At 35.9% G+C, this 25,578-nt stretch overlaps 1 protein-coding gene and 1 pseudogene across 1 annotated transcript in view; one reads left to right on the top strand and one right to left on the bottom strand.

The window, feature by feature from the left end:
* Window positions 1-25,578, bottom strand: part of LOC105042149 (MADS-box protein EJ2) — a 64,143-nt gene that overhangs the window by 5,620 nt on the left and 32,945 nt on the right. Inside the window, exons 2-4 of the mRNA XM_029263658.2 lie at window positions 18,917-18,995; window positions 13,794-13,855; window positions 13,613-13,712 (exon numbers count right to left, since the gene is read on the bottom strand). Of these exons, the coding sequence (XP_029119491.1) occupies window positions 13,613-13,712; window positions 13,794-13,855; window positions 18,917-18,995 (241 nt within the window). The remainder of the gene's footprint in view (window positions 1-13,612; window positions 13,713-13,793; window positions 13,856-18,916; window positions 18,996-25,578) is intronic.
* Window positions 16,734-17,634, top strand: LOC140851615 (uncharacterized; annotated as a pseudogene).

Below are 25,578 nucleotides of genomic sequence, written 5' to 3'. Positions count from 1 at the left end.
ATGTCAGGACGAGTACAAACCATAGCATATATGGTACTACCAACTGCATTAGAGCAGGGAACATGTGACATATATTGAATTTCTTTATTTGACTGTGGTGACAATGCAGCTGAAAGTCTAAAATGAGCAGCAAGTGAAGTACTTACAGGTTTGGCGTTTTTCATACCAAAATTTTCTAAAATTTTTTCAATAAAACTCTTTTGAGTTAGATACAATTTACCTGTAGTTCTGTCTCTCTGAATCTCCATACTCAAAATTTTTTTAGCTGCTCTCAAATCTTTTATTTCAAATTCACCACTCAACTCTGATTTCAACATGTTAATTTCATATATATCTTTGACAGCAATAAGCATATCATCAACATAAAGTAACAAGTAAATGAATGAGCCATCATTAAGTTTTCTGAAATAAACACAGCTATCATATTGGCTCCTAGAATAGCCATGTCTAATCATAAAAGAATCAAACTACTTATACTACTATCTGGGAGACTGTTTCAAATGATACAATGATTTCTTCAACAAACAAACATGATCTTCTTTACCTTTAATTTTAAAACCCTCAAATTGTTGCATGTAAATTTTCTCTTCAAGTTCACCATGCAAGAAGGTAATTTTAATATGTAGTTGCTCTAATTCTAGATCATGCATAGCAACTAATGCAAGCAAGATACGAATAGAGCTATATTTAATAACAAGTGAGAAAACATCATTAAAGTCAATTCCACGAACCTGACTATAGCTTTTAGCAACTAATCATGCTTTATATCTAATATCTTTAATACTATGAGTGCCTTCTTTCTTCTTGAAGACCTATTTGCAACTAACAATTTTCTTGTCTTTAGGCGGTTTGATCAATTTTCAAGTTTTGTTCTTCTGAAGAGACTTCACCTCGTCCTGCATAGCCACAACCACTTGCCTGAATCAACACAAGAGACAGCCTCTAAATATGTTGAAGGCTCATCAACAGTATTTGTCTTTTCTGCCACAGCTAATGCAAATGAGACAATCTTCAAATCTTACGGGTCTCATCTTCTTTCTTGGTGGCTTATGTTTGGTAATGAAATATTCTTCCTCAACATGTGGTGTTTCCTCTACTTCAGTAAAGGCAGGCATCTGAACTGAGCTTTGGAGAAGGGTTACATTTTCCACCTCAAACTTCACCTGCTTAGAACTCTTAATACCTACATCAAAAGAAACAGAAATCTCCTTTCTCGAATGTAACATAGCAGATTCATCAAATATAACATCTCTACTAATTATCAATTTTGAAGACTTAGGATCGAGGCACCATAATTTGTATCTTTTTATACCAGAAGGATAACCAACAAATATGCACCTTTTAGATCTAAGTTCTAACTTACTATCATTAACATGTGTATAAGCAGGACACCCAAATATCCTTAAATCAGAATATTCAATAGGTTTACCAGACCATACCGCTTCTGGAGTCTTTAACCCAATTATTGTGGATGGAGAACGATTTACCAAATAACAAGCTGTAGAAGCTGTTTCTGTCCAAAAGTTTTTAAATAGGCTAGAATTTGATAATATACAGCGAACTTTTTTCAAGAGCGTTCTGTTCATATGCTTTGTTACACTATTTTGTTGTAGTATGTCTCTGACTGTAAGGTAACGAACAATGCAGTCAATTTTACAAAATTCATTGAAGTCACCTTCACAGAATTTCAAGCCATTGTCTGTACTGAGTCGCTTGACTTTTCTTCCAGCCTACTTCTCAACTAAGGCCTTCCATTGCTTAAAGGTGGTAAATACATTATTTTTATGCTTCAAACAATAGATCTATATCTTTTTGAAGTAGTCATCAATGAAGGTAAGCATATACCGGGCACCACCTTTTGACAGAATACGTGCAGAACCCCAAAGATCTAAATGAATGTCGTCCAGAGTATCTTTAGTTCTATGAGCTACCATACTGAAAATGACTTTTTTCTATTTTTTGAAAATACAATGCTCACAGAAGTCTAATTTTGATGTACTCTGACCACAAAGAAGACCTTTTCTGCTTAACACTGTTAAGCCTTTCTCACTTATATGTCCCAGCCTCATGTGCCATAATCTGGTGACATCTGAGTCTGATATGGAAGATGTAGACAAGGCTATTGCACCTGTAATTGTAGAGCCTTGCAGCACAAATACTTTACCCAACTTTTCAACTTTCATCACAACTAAGCAGCTTTTGACAACCTTCAAAACTCCATCTCCAACAGTATATCTGTAGCCATTCGTATCTAATGTACTCAAAGAGATGAGATTTCTCTTTAAGTCTGGAATATGTCGAACATCAATGAAGATTTTGACTACTCCATGCATCTGGATTTTAACTGTGCCCACTCCTGCAACTTTGCAAGCATGATTGTTGTCCATCAACACAACTCCATCATTTACGAATTCATATGTGGAGAAACAGTCCTTGTTGGAACACATATGAAATGAGCAAGCTGTATCCAGAATCCATTCATTTTTTATTTTGGATCCATCATCACTAACCAAGAGAACATCACATTGCTTATGATTCTGCACAAGACTGGCTTCAGCAGGTTCATCCTTCTTCTGGTCTCTATTCTGCTGTTTGTTCTGTAACTTAAAGCATTTTGCTTTGATATGCCCATTTTTCTTACAATAATTACAAGTCAAATTTCTGTATCTAGACTTTGGTCTAGACCTTGACTTTTGACTGCTAGCAGAGCTTCTATCTATAGACCTTCCTCTGACGAGTAGACCTTCTGTCGGGTTGTCATTTCTACTCGTGCTAAGCTATTTATCAATAAGTTCTTTTGAAAATAGAGCTGCTTTAACATCCTCTAACTTTAGAGTTGGCCGACTATAAATTAGAGTATCTCTAAAGTGCTTGTAGGATGGAGGTAGTGAGCGAAGTAGCATAAGAGCTTGATCTTCATCATCATAAGAAATCTCCATATTTTGTAGATCCATAAGGATAATGGAGAAATCATCAATATGAGATTTAATAGACGCACCTTCGGCCATGCTGAGTGTGTAAAGACGGTGCTTTGCTACCAACTTGGTGGTGAGATTCTTTGTAATATATAAAGATTCAAGTTTGTCCCACAAATCTTTGGCTGTCTTCTCTTGCATGACTTCTCGCAAGACTTCATTTGACAAGCATAACTGAATGAAAGCAACGGCTTTATCATCCATCTCCTGCTTCTTTGCCTCATCCATGGTGCTAGGTAATTTGTCTGTACCCAGTAGTGCCTGATGTAGACCATTCTAAGTTAAGATTGCGTGCATCTTGACTTGCCACATAGTGAAACTCATATTGTGATCAAATTTCTCAATATCAAACTTTGTTGTTGCCATCTCAAAACCCAAACAAGAATTAGCTATAATAGTTCTGATACCAGTTTGTTGGAAATAACCCTGGATCCAGATCTTGTTTGGGTGTGAAAATGAAATAAATTAATGGACAACAAACAAAGACAGAGAAATAATGAGACACAAGAATTTACGTGGTTTAGCTTTTAAGCCTATGTCTACGGGTGAAGATGATCAAAAAAATTTTCATAAAATGGAGAATTACAAAATACTCAAAACTCTCTCAAACCTTTTGCCCAAATACATCCAAATCTTACTTACTCTCACAAGCTCACACTCATTTTGCTTGCTTGCCTCAAAAGCCACACAATGTGGCATTTATATAGCAACCATATCATATCTTGCAAGGATCTTCCAAGATCATATCATATCTATGCATATCCTTATCATATCTATCCAAAGATCTTATCAAATCTTTTGCATATCCCACATTTGTCACATGGGTTAAATGCTTGGCCACCTTTCATTTGAAATCTTTGCAAGATCTTCCATATTTATCACATAGGTTTGGGCATTAATTGATTCAAGACATAATTAACAACCAGCATCATGAATTGAGCTGATTCAAAAGGTAAGGACTTAATTTAGAGGATAGATTTGGAAAGATCATGAGTTCATCTGATTTAGAAGGTAGTAACTTGATTTGTGGGTAGATATGGCCAACTTAATCAAGCATTTGTTAAGCCAGTAGTTACGCATGGTTAATTGGTTATATGCAGCTGAGTTGGAATGGAAAAAAATATTAAATAAAGCACAATAAAGAAACAAAGAACTTCTAATGTGCACTTCTGAGAGATGGGTGGTTTGCATCTGTTAGATAATAGCAAAAAAGATCAAAATGCCCACAACGTTCTCAGAGTCCTAAATCTTACTCAAATATTAATTGCGTTAACTGTGTCACCATCTTGTGCTGAAATTCAAAAATTGAATACTCCGATCTGAAAGTATAATTAGCTGTCAGTATATTGAATCACACATTAACTTGTGACCTGGCCTGTCAAAGTTGACAATTATTTAACTTATTGCCTTTGTAAATCTAAAAGATTGAATGACTGCAATATACTTCCTAAAGTAGCAATACTCTGGGTCCAGTTATCAAAACCATTTCCTAGTGCAACCAGAGCCTATAAATCCTTCTAAAGTGCATCTACATAATTCATCTAGTATATACATATTGGAAATACTCAGAACTGCCAAAAAATATAGCTTTTCAGAGGGGGGACATCAACATTACAGCAGTGCTTACTGTATGGCATTATACCTTCCAAATTCCATCTTCTATATCCTCATGAAGTATTCTTAAGCTTCGGTAGCATATAGATAACAGTGTCTGCATTTACTGCTTTCAACCTTTGTCAACCCAACAGCATTTTCTTGAATCTCATGGAAAGAGGAAGAGGTCCTTGGAGAAGTGAATCCGTGTTGTCGGAAATTATGGGGGTGCTTGGTTGGACGGATGTGGGGGTCTGGAATCGGAATGGAAATGGGTAACTTCCATTCCAACCGTTTAGTTGGGAGGAGTCCCATTCCGATTCCGATTCCAAAGTAGAATGGGAATGGCCTAATTTATATAAAATTCAATCCTTATTCTCCTCTATGGATTCAAATTTTCATTCTAATTTCGATTCCGATTCCGATCACGAACCAAGCACTTCGGGGGATTTGGCCATTCCAATTCTGATTCCAAGCCACTCCGATTTCCATTCCCATTCTAATTTCGGTGGTGAACCAAACACCCCCATATCTATTGAGCAACAACTTTTGCATGTGCCTTCACTATCTCTAAGGACATTCCCCATTGATTTCTTTCACCACCCTTTCTGTAATCCAACCTCTACTTTCAAGTCGATGATCCAGTCAGCAGCTTCAGTTTTTAACATCTTGAATCATGCCTGATGGCTTACACGTATTTGTCTCAACGACCAGCTTCTACCTGTCTAAAAGAAGTCTACACTCTCTAGTGAATTGCCTATCATCAAGATATGACCCTGTTATCATCCATTTTTATCAATTTCTGCCTTTGGAACTTGTCTCCATCCCTGCAGATAGAGTAACTTTGAGAACCATCGATATGTTATGAACTTATGATCATTCAGAGAATGTGCATCGGAGGAAATGGTGATCGATGCAAGAGCAAAATAGGCAATTATAAGGCATCTAAGAAGCCGAAGTCAAGGCATAATATATTTATGCAACTGTACTAATGCTAAAGCTTCAAAATCACCATCTTCAAATTACTGTTTATAAAGAATCTTTGTTCTCATCATATTTGTACAAGTAGATTCCCTAGGGGAGATTTTCAAGTAAACTCTACAACACTGGTAAGCCTCCAACACTGGTGGCAGTCACTTTCACCTCTGCTAAGATGTTTGAACTAGCAACAACTGCGGCAAGGGTCAATCATTCACTGTAGTGGCTTAATCAAATGATATCATTATAGAAGCATGAAGTGCTATATGAATTAGAATTTGCAGCATCAAATAATAACAGATTTGACAGCATCCAGATTGCCACGGAGGGAGAGAAATTTAGTTTCTAGAGCTAATAGACTTATAGGTTATCCAAAGATGTAGTTACTAGTTAGATTATGAAAGTGCTTTTCCTTTTGGGTGGGATTGGGGGAAGTTGGGCTGTGCTGCCAAGGATTTCTTAGTGGGCAGAATGTTACTGTCATTTGTTTTAGGAGTTTGAAAAAGGATGATGGCAAAACAGGAGAGATATGTTTTGGTTAAGAAGAGGATTCCTTATATGGAATGTGTTGTAGTCTATGAAAGATGGTGGGATAAGATCAAACAAGTCTATTAGAGTTCATGTGATGAGTTTGGGGTTTGTGACTGGTCAAGCTTCAATGATTGGAGGGGTGAAAGCTAGAAATTTGCTAAGTATGCAGAGGAAATAATAGTATCTTTGCATAGCTTTTGTAAGAATTATGATGAATATTATAATAAGTTGTCAAGATCATGGCAACTATGGTAGCATGACCACGGAAATTCCAAGATCAGAATATCATGGTTATTATGGCCATAAATATCATGACTATTATGATAATGATTATCATCACTATTATGGTAGCATCACTATAGAGATTTCAGGGTCAAATTTATCATATTTATTTGATTGTGATTATTAGACACAATTGTATAGCTACCATATCTGTTTAGATACAATTGTAAAACTACCATAATAGCTATTCCATTTTAGTATATTTAAAGAGCTGTATTCATGAAGTTAATAAGCAGAAATACAATATTATCTTTTTCATTAACATGGTATCAGAGAACCCAGTTCCATAACCCTAGCCGCCACCCATCTCCACCACCTCAAACCATCACTGCCACCTCCTCCCTCACCACCCACCGCCTTTCTTCTTGATCCCACCCTCTATTTCTTGACATTTTTTTCTCTCTTCTTCTATACGGCGTAGGTACCTTTTCTATGCCATGTGAAGATTATCTGACTATCTTTTTGGCTATTTACTAATCATGAAAGCGGTACACTGCTCGTGATTCTCCTGGCTGCCACCCCATGGCTGTTTGGTTATTTCTATCCTCTTTCTGGCTGCTATGGCATCCTCAAATGACGATAACAAACAATTCTTAACATTTCTGACTCTCGGTTCTGATGATGTGTTCAAGAATCTAATGGCAACTACAGTGAAGCTTAAAAAACACTATCTTTTATGGGTCCAATCATTCAAACTATTTATTGGTGCCCCACGGAAGGTGCAGTACTTGACTGATGATCCTCCAAATTTCAATGATCCCACCTATGAAGACTGGCTGGCTAGTGACTGTTGTGTTATGTCATAATTATTGAATAGCATAGAAGAGAAGGTTAGTGCTAGTGTCATGTTCTTAAAGACGACTGAGTAAATCTGAGACACCCTCAAAGAGATGTATGGGCATAAGAAGAATATCACAAGAGTATTTGAATTCTATGAGTAATCCTTCACACTACAGCAAGATGATAAGTCTGTAGCCAATTACTATGCCTCTCTGAGAGGTATTCTTGACTAGTTAGATTTACATCAGCCTCTAATCTTGGATCTACAGAAGTTAAAAGACTACCGTGAAGGTCTGGCGGTTGCAAAATTTCTATCTAGATTGAATCCATCTTTAGTTCATCAAATTCGTAGTCAGATTCTTGATGGTGATTCAATTCTCTCTGTCTGTGATTTTTTTTAGAGTTCTACGTGTCTCCACTAGAACATCAGCCTCCACCACCACATATCAAATGGAGCATTCGGCTATGGCTATTGGTGGTCGTGGTTGAGGCCATGGTAGAGGATGTGGTACAAATTAAGGGGGAGGCTGTAGTCATCGTCTGCTCACATTTGACAAGGGACCACGTCATTGTTCACATTATGGGCGCAACAATCATGTGTCTAAAAATGCTAGCTCAAATTTGGCAAATCTGATTGGGCGCAGTCGGTCTCTACCGAGACTACGACTGATACTCTTATTCCGCCACCGTTGGCTTCTTCTTTTGGCATGATGTAGATCCCACAGGCTGAGTATGAAAAATTTCTTCAGTTCCAATCTACTCAATATGCACGGACAACTACTCACGCCACCACTCCAAGTATTGGTGCATTTATTGCTTCCTCTGGTAGTTCCTGGGTACTAGATTTAGGAGCATCATCTCATATGACAGGTATAAAAAATCAATTTCACTTTCTTGTCTACTTCTAGTCTTGTTCCTTCTGTTGTTCTTACTGATGGCCCTTCTTATCCAATTTTCGGTGAAGTTGTTCGTATTTTTTCATCATTTTTTTTAGATCATGTGCTTTATGTTTCAAAATTTTCTGTTAGCATTTTGTCCATTAGCCAAATAACCAAATCTAAAAATTGCTCTGTGATATTCTTTCCTACATATCGTGTTTTTCAGGATCTACAGACTAGGACGAGGATTGGTTTTGGGAGTGACAAAGATGGCCTCTATTATCTTGACAATGGTGCATCTTCCAATGTTCTAGCTATGGTTTCTTCATTGTCGTCTATCTCTCCATTATTATGGCACCACCGATTAGGTCATCCTTCCTTACAGAAGCTAAGTCAAGTTTGCCTTTTAAGTCGTCTGTATCTTTTTTAGAGTGTGAGTCCTGTCAATTAGGTAAGCACCATCATTCTTCTTATCCAAGTCGACTCAATAAATGCAGTTCCATCCCTTTTGAGTTAGTTTATTCTGATGTCTGGGATCCACATCGTTTTACTTCTATTACTGGACTTAAATATTTTATTATTTTTATCGATGATTATTCTAGAATGACCTAGGTGTGTATGTTGAAAGACAGGACACAAGTTTCTGATGTTCTTAAAATCTTTTATAATAAAATAAAAATCTAATTTTCCATATCCATTCGTATTTTTCTCACTGATAATGCTCTTGAATTTTTGAAGCATGATGTATCTCAATTCTGCTATTCTCATGACATTTTACATCAAACTAGTTATGCCCACACCTCTTAACAAAATGATGTTGCAGAAAGAAAACATCGGCACTTACTAGATGTTGCTCATACTCTCATGATTCAAATGCATGTACCCAAATATTTGTAGGCAGATGCTATTTTGTCTGCTTGTTATTTGATTAACCGAATGCCATCATCAATTCTCCATGGAGATATCCCTTATTCGTGTCTCTATCCTGATAAAGCCATTTTCTCCCTTATTATATACATTTTTGGGTGTATCTGTTTATGCAGGATCTTCATCCTGATCTTCGTAAATTGTCATCCAAGTTAGTCGACTATCTTTATAAGGTATTCACAGACTCAGAAGAGATATAGGTGTTATGATCTGGTGACTAAAAAGTATCACACATTTACGAACATTATCTTTTTTGAGTCTACTCCTTATTTCTCTGACGGATCTCCAAACCTCACTATTGAGCATATTCTTCTTCCTCAATCAGTTGAATTTGTACCTATTCGTGTTATAGCTAAACCATTGTAGGTATATACCGGAAGACAGAACTCAGGCACCTATCTCTACTCAAGCTAATTCCTCATCTTCAGTTGGAGATCCAAGCCATCAACAACCTGAATCTCTTGTGATTACCTCAGATTTGGATCTACCTATTGCTATCCGCAAAGATAAACGATCTATCACAGCTCATCCTATTTTTCATTTTGTTTTCTATGATCGTTTTACCCCTTCCTTTCACCAGTTTGTCTTGTCCCTGTCATCTATGTCTGTACCTAGATCTTACAAGGAAGCTTTGGATAATCCAGCTTGGAAGGTTGATATGGATGATGAGATGGCCGCTCTTCTCTCTAGAGGTACATGGGATCTAGTTGATCCTCTTACTGGCTCTAAAATTGTTGGTTGTAGGTGAGTGTTCATTGTCAAATATAAGCCAAATGGGATAATAGACAGATACAAAGCCGGACCAAAAGGGTTTACTTAGAATTATGGCGTTGACTATTTTAAGATATTCTCACCAGTTTCTCGGCTAGATTCCATCAGGATAATCATCTCAGTTGCTGTCAACAATTCCAGCTAGATGTCAAAAATGCTTTCTTGTATGGTGATTTGCAAGAGGTATACATGGAGCAACCTCCTGGGTATGTTGCTCAGAGGAGAGAACATAGTGTGCAGACTTAAGAAGGCAATTTATGATCTCAAACAGAGTCCTCGTGCTTGGTTTAACAAGCTCAACCAAGTTATTATGGCATTTGATTTTCATAAGTGTAACTCTGATCATTGTATTTTTGTTCGTGAAAACTCTGCAAAAACTGTTATTTTGGCTGTTTATGTTGATGACATACTATTGACCGAGAGTGATCTAAGTGGAATAGAGGAAACTAAGGAGTACTTAAAATGGCATTTTGTTACCAAAGATATGGGGAAGCCTAAATACTTTCTTGGGATAGAAATTCCATACAACAAAAAAGGTGTGTTCCTTTCTCAGAGCAAGTATGCTTTAGATTTATTACAGGAGATGTGATTACTTGGGTGTAAATCTGAAAGTACTTCCATTAATATTGATCCAGAGTTCTAGGCTGAAGATCCAGAATTATTTGAAGATGTTACACAATACAGGAGGTTAATAGGCAAACTCATTTATCTTACTGTTACTAGACCAGACATAGCCTTTGCAGTGGAGGTTGTAAGTCAGTTAATGCAAAAGCCTAAAATAGTTCACTGGAAAGCAGCTTTGAGAATATTAGCTTATGTTAAGAATTCACCCGACAGATCCACTGTACAAAAAGTATGGACATCTTAGAATTGAAGCCTATTTGGACTCTGGATATGCAGGAGATAAAGGGGACAGAAAATTCACATCAGGATACTGCATGTATGTGGGAGGTAATCTTATAACATAGAGAAGTAAAAAGCAGAATATTGTCGTCAGATTTAATGCCAAGGCTGAGTATAAAGCTATGGCTTATACTACTTATGAGATGATGTGGATAAAATCTTTAATGTCTGAGTTTGATTTTGATCATCCTGATCCTATGCCTATATACTGTGATAATTGGGCAGCCATTTATATTGCCAGCAATCCTGTGTTCCATGAGAGGACCAAGCACATTGAAGTAGATTGTTATTTTGTAAGAGATGCTGTGATGAACAACATTATCAGAACACTGTTCACTCTATCATCCAAACAGTTGCTGACATTTTGACTAAATCTCTATCTTCTGGTATTTTTAACTCTGTGTAATAAGCTGGGAATGTTTGACATATATGCTCCAGCTTGAGGGAGAGTATTAAAATCATGGTGAATATATTATAATAAGTTGTCAAGTTCATGACTACTATTGTAGCATGACCACTGGGATTCCAAGATTAGAATATCATGGCTATTATGGCCGTAAATATCATGACTATTATGGTAGTGATTATCATAGCTATTATGGTAGCATCACTATAGAGATTCCAGGATCAAATTTATCATATTTATTTGATTATAATTATTAGACACAATTATATAGCTACTATATCTATTTAGATACAATTGTAAAGCTACTATAGTAGCTATTCCATTTTAGTATATTTAAATAGCTGTATTCGTGAAGTTGATAAGCAGAAATACAACATTATTTTTTCCACTAACAGCTTCTAATGAAGGCAACTTATTGGCTAATTATTCAAATAGAATGTCATGTAAAGTTTCTAAATCAACGCAAATTGGAAGACAGAAACTAGATATAAAAACGAAGACGCTAGCATTTTCTGGTTAATCACTAGAATTGGTTATTAAGTTTGTTAGTGAGAATCTAGATATGATTTTGACTAAACGAAAATTTGATTTTAAAAGATTATAGTTCCGTATGGTATAAAATAGAGGTGCTTAAAATGGAAGTTGGGCAGCAAAGAAGGTAGGAGAGGGGACTCCAAAAAAAGGTTTAAGGTCTATATTTAAGATTGTGGTTTTATTCTAGGGAATCTGGTAGCAACTGAGTAAAGAATTTATTGAATTACCATGGCCAGAGACTATTGTATGGAGCACTTGTTTGCTTAGGAATTAAACTATCAATTCAAGAATGAAAACAGATGACTTATTTCTAGGCATTAAAGGTTTGTGTACATTTCTCTAATGGCGCTTGCACAAAGCTCAATGCTGAGTTTTTCATGATTTCCAGTAAACTTGAAATTCTCTCATTAAAACATATCTCCAACCACAAGGTTAGCGCAAAAAATAGATAAGTGCAATAAAAAGATCAGCGACGATTAATGAACAGAATATAGAGTCCAGAAAGAGCAAACTTGTTATCTGTCATTAGTTATAGCAAGTTTTGGGATATGAGAATACAGTCATGATGAGTTAATTTCTCATAAATCTTAATTCTGTCATTAGGTGATGCTACGACTCTACGAGCATGCAGCCCTTTCTTTTGAAAGCCTTGTGCTTCACTTTTATAACATTTTCCTTCACCACCTACTAAAATCAAAATAACAATCTTAAACATCACCATTAGGAAATATGTTTACCAAATTGAGTTTTAAGATGATGCTCTGCAAGAATTAGTTTCACTAAGCGTAAGTGTTAATGCCGTGTTCTTTTGCTTCTTAAAAGGCATTATAAAATGCTACTTGCTAATATGGCTGTTATCTTCCCATTCAAGTGGAGAAGGGATTCTAAACCTTCGCATTTAAGTGAATGTGCAAGGACAGTCCCTGATTTTGAAAGTTGAGCTAAAGGCTACAAGGAAATAGCAAGAGAGATCAAAGACATGGTGAGTGGAGTATACTTGGCTGAGGAAGCTCAAGCATATAATGGACATGCTCGAGCCTTAGAACAATCATTTTTAAACATGATAACTGAAAGGTCAACCACATTAATGAGAAAAATCATAAGGATCTCAGCAAAGACAACATAATTTATCCTTAAGCAGAGTTGGAAGATACCAAAAGTTAAAGACTTTAACGAGAGAAATCATGTAAATGCTAATAAAGACGGCCTAAATTTATCCTTGGGCAGTAAGGGTAGATAATTACATGAATTCGGGGTAATAAATGGCCTGAGTGAGGGAATTAATATTACTTGGTAAAAAAATTGGAATTGAATATATACTTGCACAAAAGATCTGAGAATGCTTATGACAATGTCGATCACAAATTCCTATAATTTGTTTAATAAGGGTCTTCTCCTTTATTTAAGAAAAGTAAGGTCTGTTCACTTTGCAAAACTAATATAAAAACATTTTTAACAATGTTGTGTAGCATGGAGTGATGTCCTTCTGTGGGAGATACAATTACATATACAGTGGTTGGAAAAGGCATAGACAGTATGAACATGGATATAAGGAGACTTCAATAATGGAGAGAGGCTTCCATTGATGTGGAAGGTCCAGAAAGAGGATCGATGATAATTAGCCTGAAGTCATAGAAAGCAAAGATCCAAGTCCCAGCAGTACGTTTCATAGGACATCGGGATAGAGTACCATTTCATGTCTCGGGACAGGATCATCCTATTAGCATCTCAGTATCTTGACCGGAATGTCTTGGGACATCCTGACCCAATGGTCAGGAGAGGGCGGGATGGTGGCTATCCCATTCAATGAAAAAATTGGGACAGTGCCATCCTACGGGATTTAAAATTTTGATAAAAAGCGATTGCAACATTGCTTTTTCCACGTGTTTAGAACTTAGCAGGAATTTTTGTTATATGATTTAGCTTCAGTTCAGCTACCGGACAAAATTGTCATGTAGTCATATTTATCCAAGTTCTCAAATGTTTTTGTTCAAATGATGCGAGAGATTTTTGTGAGGGTAATAGTGCATGCGCAAACAAAAATTGCATCTGACCTTTCTTGACATTGTTTGCTTTAGTGCCCAATCTAAGTCCTTTTCAATTTGACTAAGCTCATCCAAGCTCAGCTGGGCAACATTTGATTCATCAAGGGACCTGCAAAAATATTTCACTCTGAATTAACCCATGCATAAACTATAGTGTTCTTTATTTTGCAGATTTGGTAGGAAATGTTACCATTGAGCAATCTGCAGAAGTTCATATTTGGTTCTTGGACAAGCAAAGCCTTTGACTAGACCCTGTGCAACAATGATGAAGCAATGTTAAGTGAACAATAATAACTAGTTTACTTTAGATACACCCACCCATCCACCCACGCTTAGGGCATGCTACTCAACATATCCATTACAACAACAAACATATATATGGAGATACATGAAAGCTGAGCATGTTCACCAGTTTCATGTAAGTCTAAATATATCTGGTCTGGTTTATTAGGCATTGGCATAGATTGTTGTTATAATCAAGGTTCACCAAACCGATACCGAAACCCATACCAATCGGCTACCAGTTTTGTATGGTATTGTTTCAGTACCATACCGACACACGATATGGTAAGGCGTGCTATTCGATACGGCACACCAATTTCTTTTTTTGGGGTTTTTCAATTTTTTTGGCTCCCAAGAGCTCTAATCTTTTTTTTTTTTTTGTTGAATAATTTTAAGCTCCAATTAATGTTTGTTGATGTGGATCTAAGCTTGACATGATGCTTTACTCTAGGGACAATCTTGCAAGGACTAGCCTAGGGACAACCTTATAAGGATTAGTCAGATGTGACCCCACTCATTGATGAATCGATATTGAACATTAAATAAAAGATATTACTGGACCATAATATGCTCAAATCAAATAAAATATAAAATGATATTAGTTAGTTGCATGTATTTAAAATATACATATTGAGATCTAGAATCTTATCGAATGTCAATATTGCACAAAAATATTCGAATCATTTGCATAATCAAAAGGCACATCAACCCATCTACGATGCCTGGGCTTGAACCCATCAAACCAAGCTCCTTTTATTTTTCCTTCACATGACACCACTTTTAGTGTGTGGAATAAAATATGGAGAAGGGGAGGCGTGTGTCTTATTAATGTGTGCGCTATCTCTCTTTATGTGCAGTCATGGCACAAGCAAAAAAAAAAAAAAAAGGATTAAGACAAGGACGTGGAAGGGGGGATAACCGCATCGCAAGAGCCAATGGAAGGTCCCATCCTCTCTCTTCTTTTCTTCTGTTCACATTGCACTCTCTCTTCCTTCTATGCTTTCAATGATTTTCTCTCTCTCCCGCACTCACCTCTCTCTCTCTCTCTCTCAAGTTCTCATGCTCCTACTCCCCTTCTAATTTCTCTCACACACATGCCTAGCCCTTGAGAAGTACTACTACTCTTTTCATCCTCTCTAGCCTAGCCCAAAAGGGTTTCATCGTGCCACCTCCTGCTCCTCTGTGATGGAAATAGGGTAAGGTTAGTAATCTATTTCTTTATAAAAATTAAAAATTGGTTAGATGTTTGAGAATTTTAAAAATTATTGTAATATATTAATATGTCGCTAAGTAGACCCATATGCATGTGTGGTTTTGGATTATTAGATCTCGAAGCATCCCTGTGACAAGATTAAAATTATCTAGATCTTGACATCTGTAAGGTAACTTAATGCTTCTTGGTGTATTTTTAAAATAGTTTAATAATTTGTGCATTTGTCTAATTAAATGGTCAAACATATTATGTTTATCTATGGTATAAGAATTAAATGTCTTTTGATACTTCTACAAATAAATTAATTTGATATATGATTTGCTCTAAAAATGATCTTAAAAAATGATTGGGTAACTTATGAAAATATTTTGGTATATATTTAATATGGCTATGATCTATTGTAGCCCAACCAGTAAGGATTGCATATTGGTCCCGTCGACTTATAATCTAAGAAATTAGTTTCGACACTGCACTATCGATGAATAGAATAGTAGTTATCTAAGAACCTATTATCTATTATCTATTATCTATTATCGATTATTTGTTACCGACCCATGCTATTGGGTTATATGGCTATAGCTAAATATTAGATCTAGTACTAGTTTGTGAAAATTAAGTATATTTTTTTAAAAAAAAAGATTTATTATTCCTTGATATGTGATAAAAATTCAATTTTGCCCAGTCAATTATATGTATTTAGTTTTGTTATGAATCAATATGCTTTGACCGACCCTGAGGTGTTTTGACATTTACTGGGCTACTATAACTCATTATTTTTCCTCTTTTCCTTTATTTTTAAATGCTGAATGCTTACAAGACTCTAGGAAGCACGCTAGCTAGCTGTGAGTACTTGTAAATGCTAGTTACTCTAGTTATCTTTGTTAACTAGTTTTGTGTTTAGTTTAGATCTGAAGGTTGTTATTTGACTTTTCTTAATATTATCTGAAAATGTTAGACTTTTCTTATCACAAGATTATATGATAATAAAAAAGGATAATGGAATATAATTATATGAGCTCTCGAGGATTGTAATTATTCTAATTAAAATTATAATGAAATTATTATTCTTATTATTCTAATTGGATTTATCATTCAGGTAGCCTTACGTATCTGTGGGATCTGTCTTGTAGACATGCGGTATTTGTTACACTTTGGATCGGGGCATGACAGATTAAATAGTATCAGAGCTAAGTTTAAGATTACTAGGATAGTGATAAACTATGATTCGAGTAGTGATATAAGAATTTAGGATCTAGGATCTTTAGGATCTATTGGAAAAGTTGACAGTTGGATATAGATTAAGTCATGAGATGCTCTATTTGTGTTTGCTTCCTTATTGATAATCTTGTATTATTTTGTCTAGAAATTACAATAATATTTGTTTTACTTTTTGTTGAAATTAAGAATGCAATCCTATCATGCATGCAGCTAAAGAAAAAATGATTTGCTAGGAGGTTCTCAAGGTGAAGCTCCTCATAAATCAATGGCTTAGAACACACAAGATCAGGTGCATTTAATTAGAATGTAAATCCTAATATTCAACAAGAAGCGACAGTTGATCAGCCAGTTACAAATCAACCAATCCTGGACCAGCCAGTAGTTCCACCAGAGAATGTAGCTAAGAATTTGGATCGAATGCTTGAACTAATTCAAGAGGTTGTGAGGTTGGTGCATCAATAGGAGTTACCTCAGCAATCTTTGCACTCACTACAATAGAATCCTAGCTCATCCGATCATAGAAAGAGCAAAACAGAATTCAAAAAGATAGCCCCTACGGTCTTTAAGGGTACTACTAATCCTTAGGAGGCTACAGCTTAAATAGATGAGATGAAGAAAGCCTTAAGGGCAATGAAGTATACTGAGGAAGAGAAAGTCAGATTTGCTACTTATATGCTTTAGCATGGAGCTCATCACTGGTGGAAATCAGTGAAGTATACACTGACCTTTGTTTAGGGACCAATTACTAGGTGAGGTTTCGTAGTATCTTTTATTCTAAGTATTTCCCTTTGAGCCGATTGAGGGAGTTGGAAAGAAATTTTTTAACTTGTCCCAAGAGGAAATGACTGTAGATGGATATAAGACCAAATTTGATAGATTTTCTCGATTTGCTCGTGCCCTAATCACAAATAATGAGTCTAGGATGAGGAGGTTTGAGGAAGGATTAAGATCACACATTCGGAGGAGTTTGGCTGCAATACATTCATCAAATTATGATGATCCAGTGGATAGGGCCAAGAACTTGGAAATTATTTGGAAAGAAAATCAAGATATAATAGGAAAGCAAAAGAATAGGAGCAGAGATTTTGAAACTCAGTGGATAATATGGACAAAGTTTTAAGGGACCTGCAACATTTCAAGCAACTAGGAGCTCTGTATCTCCATCTATTTCTTATGCTAAGGTTTCTCAACAAAGAAAATAGGGATCTTATGGTGGGACCCATCAACAAGACATGCCTAAATGTGCTATCTGTGGGGAATCCATAAAACTGAAAATATTAAAAGGGCATCCAAAGCCTGCTCTAAATATAGCCAATAGGGTCATAAAATAGCTTAGGGCCATCAAAATATTCAGGAGTCCCAATCAGTACCAAGACCTCAGACTACTACAACTCAACCAATTCAAGGTACGTTCTACCACTTAGGCTCCTATTACTCAAGCTCAGGCAGCTCCAACATCCTTCCAAGGGCAACAACAGGGGGGAAACCGCGCATTTAATGCCATGTCTACACACTAACACAGCAAAATGCATAAGCATCCAACACCGTGGTATTAGATATATTACTAGTTACATCTATTTATGCTCATGTGTTATTTAATTCTGGTGCCACTCATTCTTTTGCATCTTTCATGTTTGTGTGAAAATATAATTTGCCGTGTGCCATTAGAGTATGATTTATATGTTCGTATTGTTAGGAATTAAGTGATCTCTAGTCAAATCTGCAAATCTCATTCAGTTCAGATAGAGGATAGAAAGTTGATGGCTGATTTGATAGTTGTAGGCATCCATGGTTTTGACATAATTTTGGATATGGATTTGTTGCCATTAGATTATGCCACTGACAATTACCATGAAAAGTGGGTAACTTTTTAAATCCCTGGAGATGCAGAGTTCAACTTCATTGGTAGTGGCGCCTATGCTTCTCCTTGAGTTCTCTGCCATGCAAATTAGGCAGTTACTCAGAAAGAGGTGTATGACATATCTGGCTACAGTGGATCAAAAATTAGAAGATATTTCTATAGTAAATGAATATCCTGATTTTTTCAGACAATTTTTCTGGGTTACCTCCAGATAAGGAGATCAAGTTTATAATTGACATGATTCTTGATTCGACACCCATCTCTAAAACTCCTTATAGAATGGCCCTAGCTGAAATAAAAGAATTAAAAGATCAGATGTAGGAGCTTCTTGATAAAGGTCTTATTAGACCCAGTATCTCCCTTTGGGGAACTCCAGTGATATTTGTTAAGAGAAAGGATGGTAGTATGAGACTATGTATTGCTTACTGAGAATTAAATAAGATAACAGTGAAAAACAAATATCCTCTATCTAGAATTGATGATCTATTTGATTGAAGGGAGGTCAAGTGTTTTCCAAAAAGACCTTCATTTCAGATATCATCAATTGAAAATAAAGGCAAAGGATGTACCCAAGACTACTTTCTGCATGTGTTTTAGTTAGTCATTATTTCAGCTTTTCAATCAAAAACAAGAAACTGGCACACTTATTTAGTTGAAGTTCAAGAAGAATCTCAAGCTTAATAGTTTTAATGCAACCTTCTTTGTGCAGAAAAGGAATGTAAAAATCATGTATTTTTACCTGAACACCAAAGTTGCCTCTATTTACACCTCTTTCCGCCTCTGAAAATTGGCAATAGCGCTCAATAATTTTTTCCATGCTGAAATGATAACAGCTAGCACTTAGGCTCAAGTATGATGTCAATGTGTTATAGACTAATATTGTTACCATGCAATTTCCAGCAATTTTTAGCTGCAGATAATCAGCAAATATTATAGAGAAAAACATCGACATTTATGAAAGTTGTAGGAGTCAAGACTAAGCTTTAAAATTATTTTATATTACTATTTATCCTTTTTTGAGAAGGAGAATATTTTGGAGAAAATGTATACTATTTATTCTTGAATTTTAAATCAATCAATTTTCATGTTAGTCTTCATGGCAGTATTTTGCACATACTAATTCTTCATGTGATTTCTAATTTTAGTAGTCACAGTGTTATGAATTTTGAAATCAATATGATTCTCCAATGGTCGGATATTGTTGTGGCTTTAACTGCTAGTTGGTATTGGTAAGGCACTGTATGATATGTATCATGACAATGTTTTTTTTTTCGGTACATGAGTATCATGACAATGGTTTACCGGCATGCAGTACCAACATGGTACCAATTGTACCCATTATGCAGTTTATTGTTGTGTCAAAGCGTGTGAAGCTGAAGGGGTGGCAATCGGATCGGGTCATAAACAAATTGGATCAGAAAATCGTCAATCCAAATCCGACCTGTTTATTAAATGAGTTAAAAATTCAAATCTAAATCTGACTTGTTTATTAAACAGATAATCCGATCCGATCCGTTCAACTCGTTTATTAAATAGATCAAATTAGGTTAAACGGGTTAAACAGATCGGCTTAAATGGGTCAGAAATAGGTTAAACAGATTTTAAACAGATTAAACGGATCTTAAATGGATTAAACAGATAAAAGAAGTCGGATTAAATAGGTCAAAAATAGGTTAAATAGGTTAAATGGGTTATTTGACTCAACTTGACCTGAATATTAAACGGGTTAAACGGGTTAAACGGATCAGATATCTAAAATCCAAATCCGACCTACTTATTAAATGGGTTAAACGGGTTGACCCGTTTATGACCCAAACCTATTTAACCTAAATCCAAACATGTTTATGGTGGGTCGAACACGGGTCAGGTTGGTGGGTCGGGTCATATTTTGCCGGCTCTAGTTAAGCACTCTTGCCTTGACATCACACGGCAATACATGGTGTCAAGTCAGCCACCGAGCCATGATATTTTAGTTCTTGGTTGAAATGAGATGGATAATGCACCCATTTTGTAGTTTATTGTTGTGTCAAAGCGCATCAAGCACTCTTGCCTTGACATCACACAGCATACATGGTGTCAAGTCAGCCACTAGGCCTTGATATTTTAGTTCTTGGTTAAAATGAGATGGATAATATTAATGGCTTTCACCAAGATCGGAAGGCCTATGCATGTGAACTCTACCATGCTTGTGGGATACAAATGTCAGATCTCACAAATATGCATCAGTAACTCCCCCCACCACAAACACAGCCCCACCCTCCCCCCACCACAAACCCACCACCAAACCACGAAAAAAGAAAAAAAAGGGAAAAAAACTGAGTACTTGGCTATACTTCCTAGGTACTTTATGAGAAACAGAACCAATGCTATATTTTTGGTTGGGAAAGTTGATCTCCACTAGCTCTTTGGTCTGTCATGTTCTTTTTCTTGTTTGATTAGGTGTTCTTAAGGTTATTGTTAAGTAGGTCTCAAGTTCGGTATAATTTCCAGAAGTTCATCTTCAACACCTTCCTAATGGTACTACCATGATAGTTATAGCCAAGGTTTTATGTCCCAGTAGGATGGGAGGTGTCCCAGCTATCCTATTCCGTTCTTATGAGAAAACGGGATCGAGACGGGATCAAGACTACAAAATCCATCCATATAAAGAAAGAAGAAGAAAAAAGAAAGAAAGAAAGATGAAAAAAAAAAAAAGCAAAAGAAAAGAAGAAAAACGAAAGAAAGAAGGGAATGGAGAAGAAAAAGAAAAGAATGAAAGAAGGAAGAAGGGAAGAGAGAAGAAAAAAGGAACAAAAGAAAGAAAAGAAAGAAAAGAAAGAAAAAAAGGAAAGATAGGAACGTAGAAGAAAAAAAAGAAAAGAAAGAAAGAAAAAAATAAAAAAAAGAAAAAAGAAGGGAGAGAGATAGAGGATATCAATTGGGATGTGTGATCGGAATGGCTATCAGGATGGGATAGAATAGCAGGACATCTCATTCCATAGAGATACCGAGAGAACTCCGTTCCACAAAATTTAAAACTTTGGTTATAACAATAATCAGTGGTTCGACACAGCCCTAGCATTTAATTCCATGTCTTTTTTTTTCTTCTTTATTTGAGAGAGCAACTATCCTGCTTCGTTTCCCTCATCTATTTTGTCTGTTACATATAATGTCTAAAGTTGGCCACACAAAGTCGGATTTTAGAGGTGAAGACCTATGGGATCAATGCATTAAATACATTTGGTCCCTTAACTATGATTTTTTTTTCTCTACTTTTGGAGAGGAAAAAAGCAACAAATCTAGTATCTACCTCTATGTCAAATATGGCATCTTTTTCTTCACAAAAATCAGCAGCAAGCCATCTCTCTCTTTTTGCTGTATATGTGTATACACGAAAAATATATATATATAAAAAAAGGCATACACTTGTATGCAAGAATTGCCAAACTGGTATTGGGATCTATATCGACCGGCAACCAACATGGTACGATCCATAACAAACTATGCCAAGGCAAACTATTATTTCTTTTTTGAATTTTTTAAATAAAAGTCAGCAAATGAGTTGTCGACTCCAATTTAAAATCGGTAATTTTTTTTTAAAAAAAAAATTTCAAAATGAAATGGGAGGGCTTCCAAGCCCTCTCTCCCTTCCTGTCTCCCCTCCTCCCTCTCTCTCTTTTTCTATCTTCTTCTTCCTCACCCTTTTTTTCAAATTGACATAACGAACCATGCTAATAATTGACCGGTTCAGTTTGGTACATCCTGAACCAGCTGGTTCGGCATGATTCAACAAATTATGCTTGTATGCATGAGGATATATAAACATATTCACTGATATATTGAAACATAGACAATATGTGTATGTATATACACATGAAACATATGAAAGATATTTCATGTAACATGTTTCACAGATCTCACAAAATTGGTTAATAATATAGACATTATTTAGTGTAATGTGATTGCTGTAAATGTCACACCAAGATATAATGTATGAAAATCTAAGTAAGATGATGGTAAGAGTATAGACAAATGAAAGATATAATGTACGAAATTGGTTCACAATTTTGTATTGATTTTCTATTAGCTAGTGGATTTTCAACCCCAAGTAAGGTTAGAAAATCTTTTAATTCATTAGAATTATGATCCGGAAAGATTTGATAGTTTTATACAGGATCCTATAGCATTACAGATTTGTTAATATGACAAATCTTAGATTATCTTCCTTTTTGATATGATGGAGATTTATGTTGACTAGGAATGCCATCGTAGTCAAAGAATATAAGTTATAGTCCTACATTCTTCTACTTCATTCAACCCCTTCTTCATATATTTACTTTTTCATCATTTTGGCTAAGAAAATAGTAGAATGTAAAAGAGATTAATATTAGAAGGAAAGCACCAATGCTACCTTAATTAAATATTGTAATCTGGGCACAAATTAGATCAAAGATGATGAAAATACTCTCAACCAAAGTTTGCAGAATCGGTACCGATGGCCAAATCGGCTGACTGGCGGTATGATTTGGCATGCCCCCATTCCGTTCCGAATCGAGGCGAACCGACGAAGAAAAATGAAGCTGAACCGGAGAAGAAAAAGAGAGAAAGAGAGAGAAATAGAGAGAGAGGAAGAAAGAAAAAGAGGGAGGGGGGTCTGTCGGAGGGGTCGTCGGAGAGCCTCCGACGGACTGTCATGGCCTGTAGGTGGTGTTTACGCCCCTTGCGGCTCCACGGCATGAAACAGGGACGATCCGTCCTTATTTTCATATTTTTTTTAAAAAATATTTTTTTAAATGAAGCCGGCACTTTAAAAAAATATTTTTTTAAAAAATATGAAAAACAGGGATGGATCGCTTTGTTTCACGCCGTAGAGCCGTGGAAGGCGTTTACGCCGCCCGACGGCCACAATGGCCCGTCGGAGGCCCTCTGGCGGATCTCCCTCCCTTTTTTTCTTCCTTTCTCTTTCTCTTCCTTTCTTTTCCTCTTTTTCTCTATTTTCTTCTCCGGCATCGGTATGTGCCGTTTTTCATGCCAGAACCATCTCGGTTCCCCACCGATACGGTTCGACATGTCTCGTACTAGGCAGTTCGGCCCGGTACTGCATTCCTTGCTCAAAACAAATAGATGATTATAACAAACATATTTAGTAGCTCAATTTAAATACTTCAATAACATACAAAATACACCAATTATGCCCCTTTTGTCAAAAAACCTCTAAGCAGAAAAAAAAATATCATCTATATGGAGTGAAGGATGGTGGGCTATCTAGTTTTTGCATTAATGATCTCCCCACCTTTTTATCACATGATAAACCTTTTTGCCCCCAACCTCTCATGCTTAATTCCTCATGAAAGGGGGTGGTCTTGCATCCCAAGTCATTTGGTACAACCATTAAAAACTCTACTAGCTTGCAAAGTTGATACTTCAACTAACATTTTATATCCCGATGGGATGGAGGGTATCCCAGCTGTCCTGTCCCATTCTTGTGAGAAAACAGGACCGATACGAGCTTAGGACTCAGGATTTCGAAACCCCTCCTTGCATGGAGAGAAGAAAAAAGAGGAAAGAAGGAACTAAAGAAAAGATGAAGAAAAAGAAAAAATGAAAAGAAAGAAGAAGAAAAATGAAAAAAAGGAAGGAAGAAGAAAAAGAAAGAAAAAGTAAAGAAAAGAAAGTAGAAAAAAAGAAAGAAAAGAAGGAAGAAAGAAAAAAGAGAAAAAAAAAGAAAGAATAAAGGGAGAAAGATGGAGGATATCTATTAGGATGCATGACTGGGATCACTATCAGGACAGAACGAGATAGTGGGGCATCCCGTCCATGGAAAAATCGAGACACTTTTGTTCCACATAATTTAAAACCTTGCTTTTAACCTCCCACTCATTCCCTACATTAATAGATGTTGTTTAAGCAATATTTGAGTTCAACCTCCTAATCATTTCCAATATTAATGGATGTTGTTCAACCAATATTTGAGTCATCATCACCATTAGTGCTAAACTAATGGAAACAATAATGCTAAAAAATTAAACAGTTTATGCTTGTCTTAGTGGAAACATTGTATTTGAATTTTGATCAGAGTCCTCTATGTCAACTAAATATGTTTGTAAGCTAAATTGGTTTCTCTATAGTTTACTAGTTTTGCATCACTAAATGTTCATAAAAGCTTTCACCTCGTCTATATGTCATATAAGGAGAGCTCCCAAGAGAACATTGCACAGCTTAAAATAGCACATCTAACTTTTCAGTCATTCGCATGTTACATACAAAGATCACACTAGGCGCCCCTCAGACCCGTAGATTGTTTTGGACAATGTTAGCATGGATCTTGTTTTAAGTACAAGGTGGCAAAACTGATCAATACCTACTAAGCTGCATGAATCCACTAGAAACAAATGGGTTTGTGTAGTTCTTTTCAAAATTAATTCTGAGTCAATCCAAAACCAACTTGAATATAATGGCGTGTTTGGTTCATGATTAGAATCACGGAATAGATCGGAATAGGAATCAGAACGGTCGCATCCTTTGATGTGTTTGGTTCGTAAATTGGAATTAAAATGGAATTTGAATTCTAAAGAAGAATGTGAATTGGATTTTAGAGGATTGACACATTCTGATTCCATCTCTGGAATCGAAATAGGAATGGGACCACACTCGACCAAATGGCTAGAGTGGGAGTCACTCATTTTCATTTCCATTCTCATTCCAGAGTCTAACTCCAACCAAACATGCCCTAAATGATTAGATTTGGATTAGTACTTAGACTCGGTAGGTCATTCAGGGTGATCAATCAACAAACTCATAAGCTCAACAAAGTTCTAGTTCTCTAATTCTATCCAATAGAGTGGTTCGATTCACTGAAAATACAAAAAAGAGAAGGATTATAAAGAGTGAAAGGATTTTGGAATTTGAAAATAGATTTGAGGTTGTTTTATGCTTAATTAATTTATGACTATCATATGTTGTAAATTTCTAAGTTTATTATGATTATTGATATGTTTGAAGATAGATTGGATTCATTATTTATGATCTTTACATACTACATTTTGGTTTGTTTTTCAAATATATAAATATTTGATGAGTGAAAACTTAAATGGATTCATGGATGGATATGGATCTATATGTAAAACTAAATGGGTTGGATATCTGTCTACATTTTTCAACTCAATTATCAATGGGTTAGGCATGTGTCGAGAGTTTGACCCAAATCCAACTCAACCAAAGAAAAACAAAACTATAATGGTGTCTCATTGCCACTTGTTATATCAAACAACCTAGTACCTTCCGATCTAGCAATTTGTGGTGAGTTATGAAAAGTACATGACATAATTAAGATATTAATTCGTGTGGAAAAAAAGACTTTTGCCATTCTTGTATGAAAGGTAGGCTGACATACAAACATCATACAAAGTAGATATTTTAGAT

This window comes from Elaeis guineensis, chromosome 9, assembly GCF_000442705.2.
Source record: "Elaeis guineensis isolate ETL-2024a chromosome 9, EG11, whole genome shotgun sequence".
Classification (NCBI taxonomy): domain Eukaryota; kingdom Viridiplantae; phylum Streptophyta; class Magnoliopsida; order Arecales; family Arecaceae; genus Elaeis; species Elaeis guineensis.
Note: the sequence above shows the minus strand (reverse complement) of the source record. Positions and strands in the feature narration are given on the sequence as shown.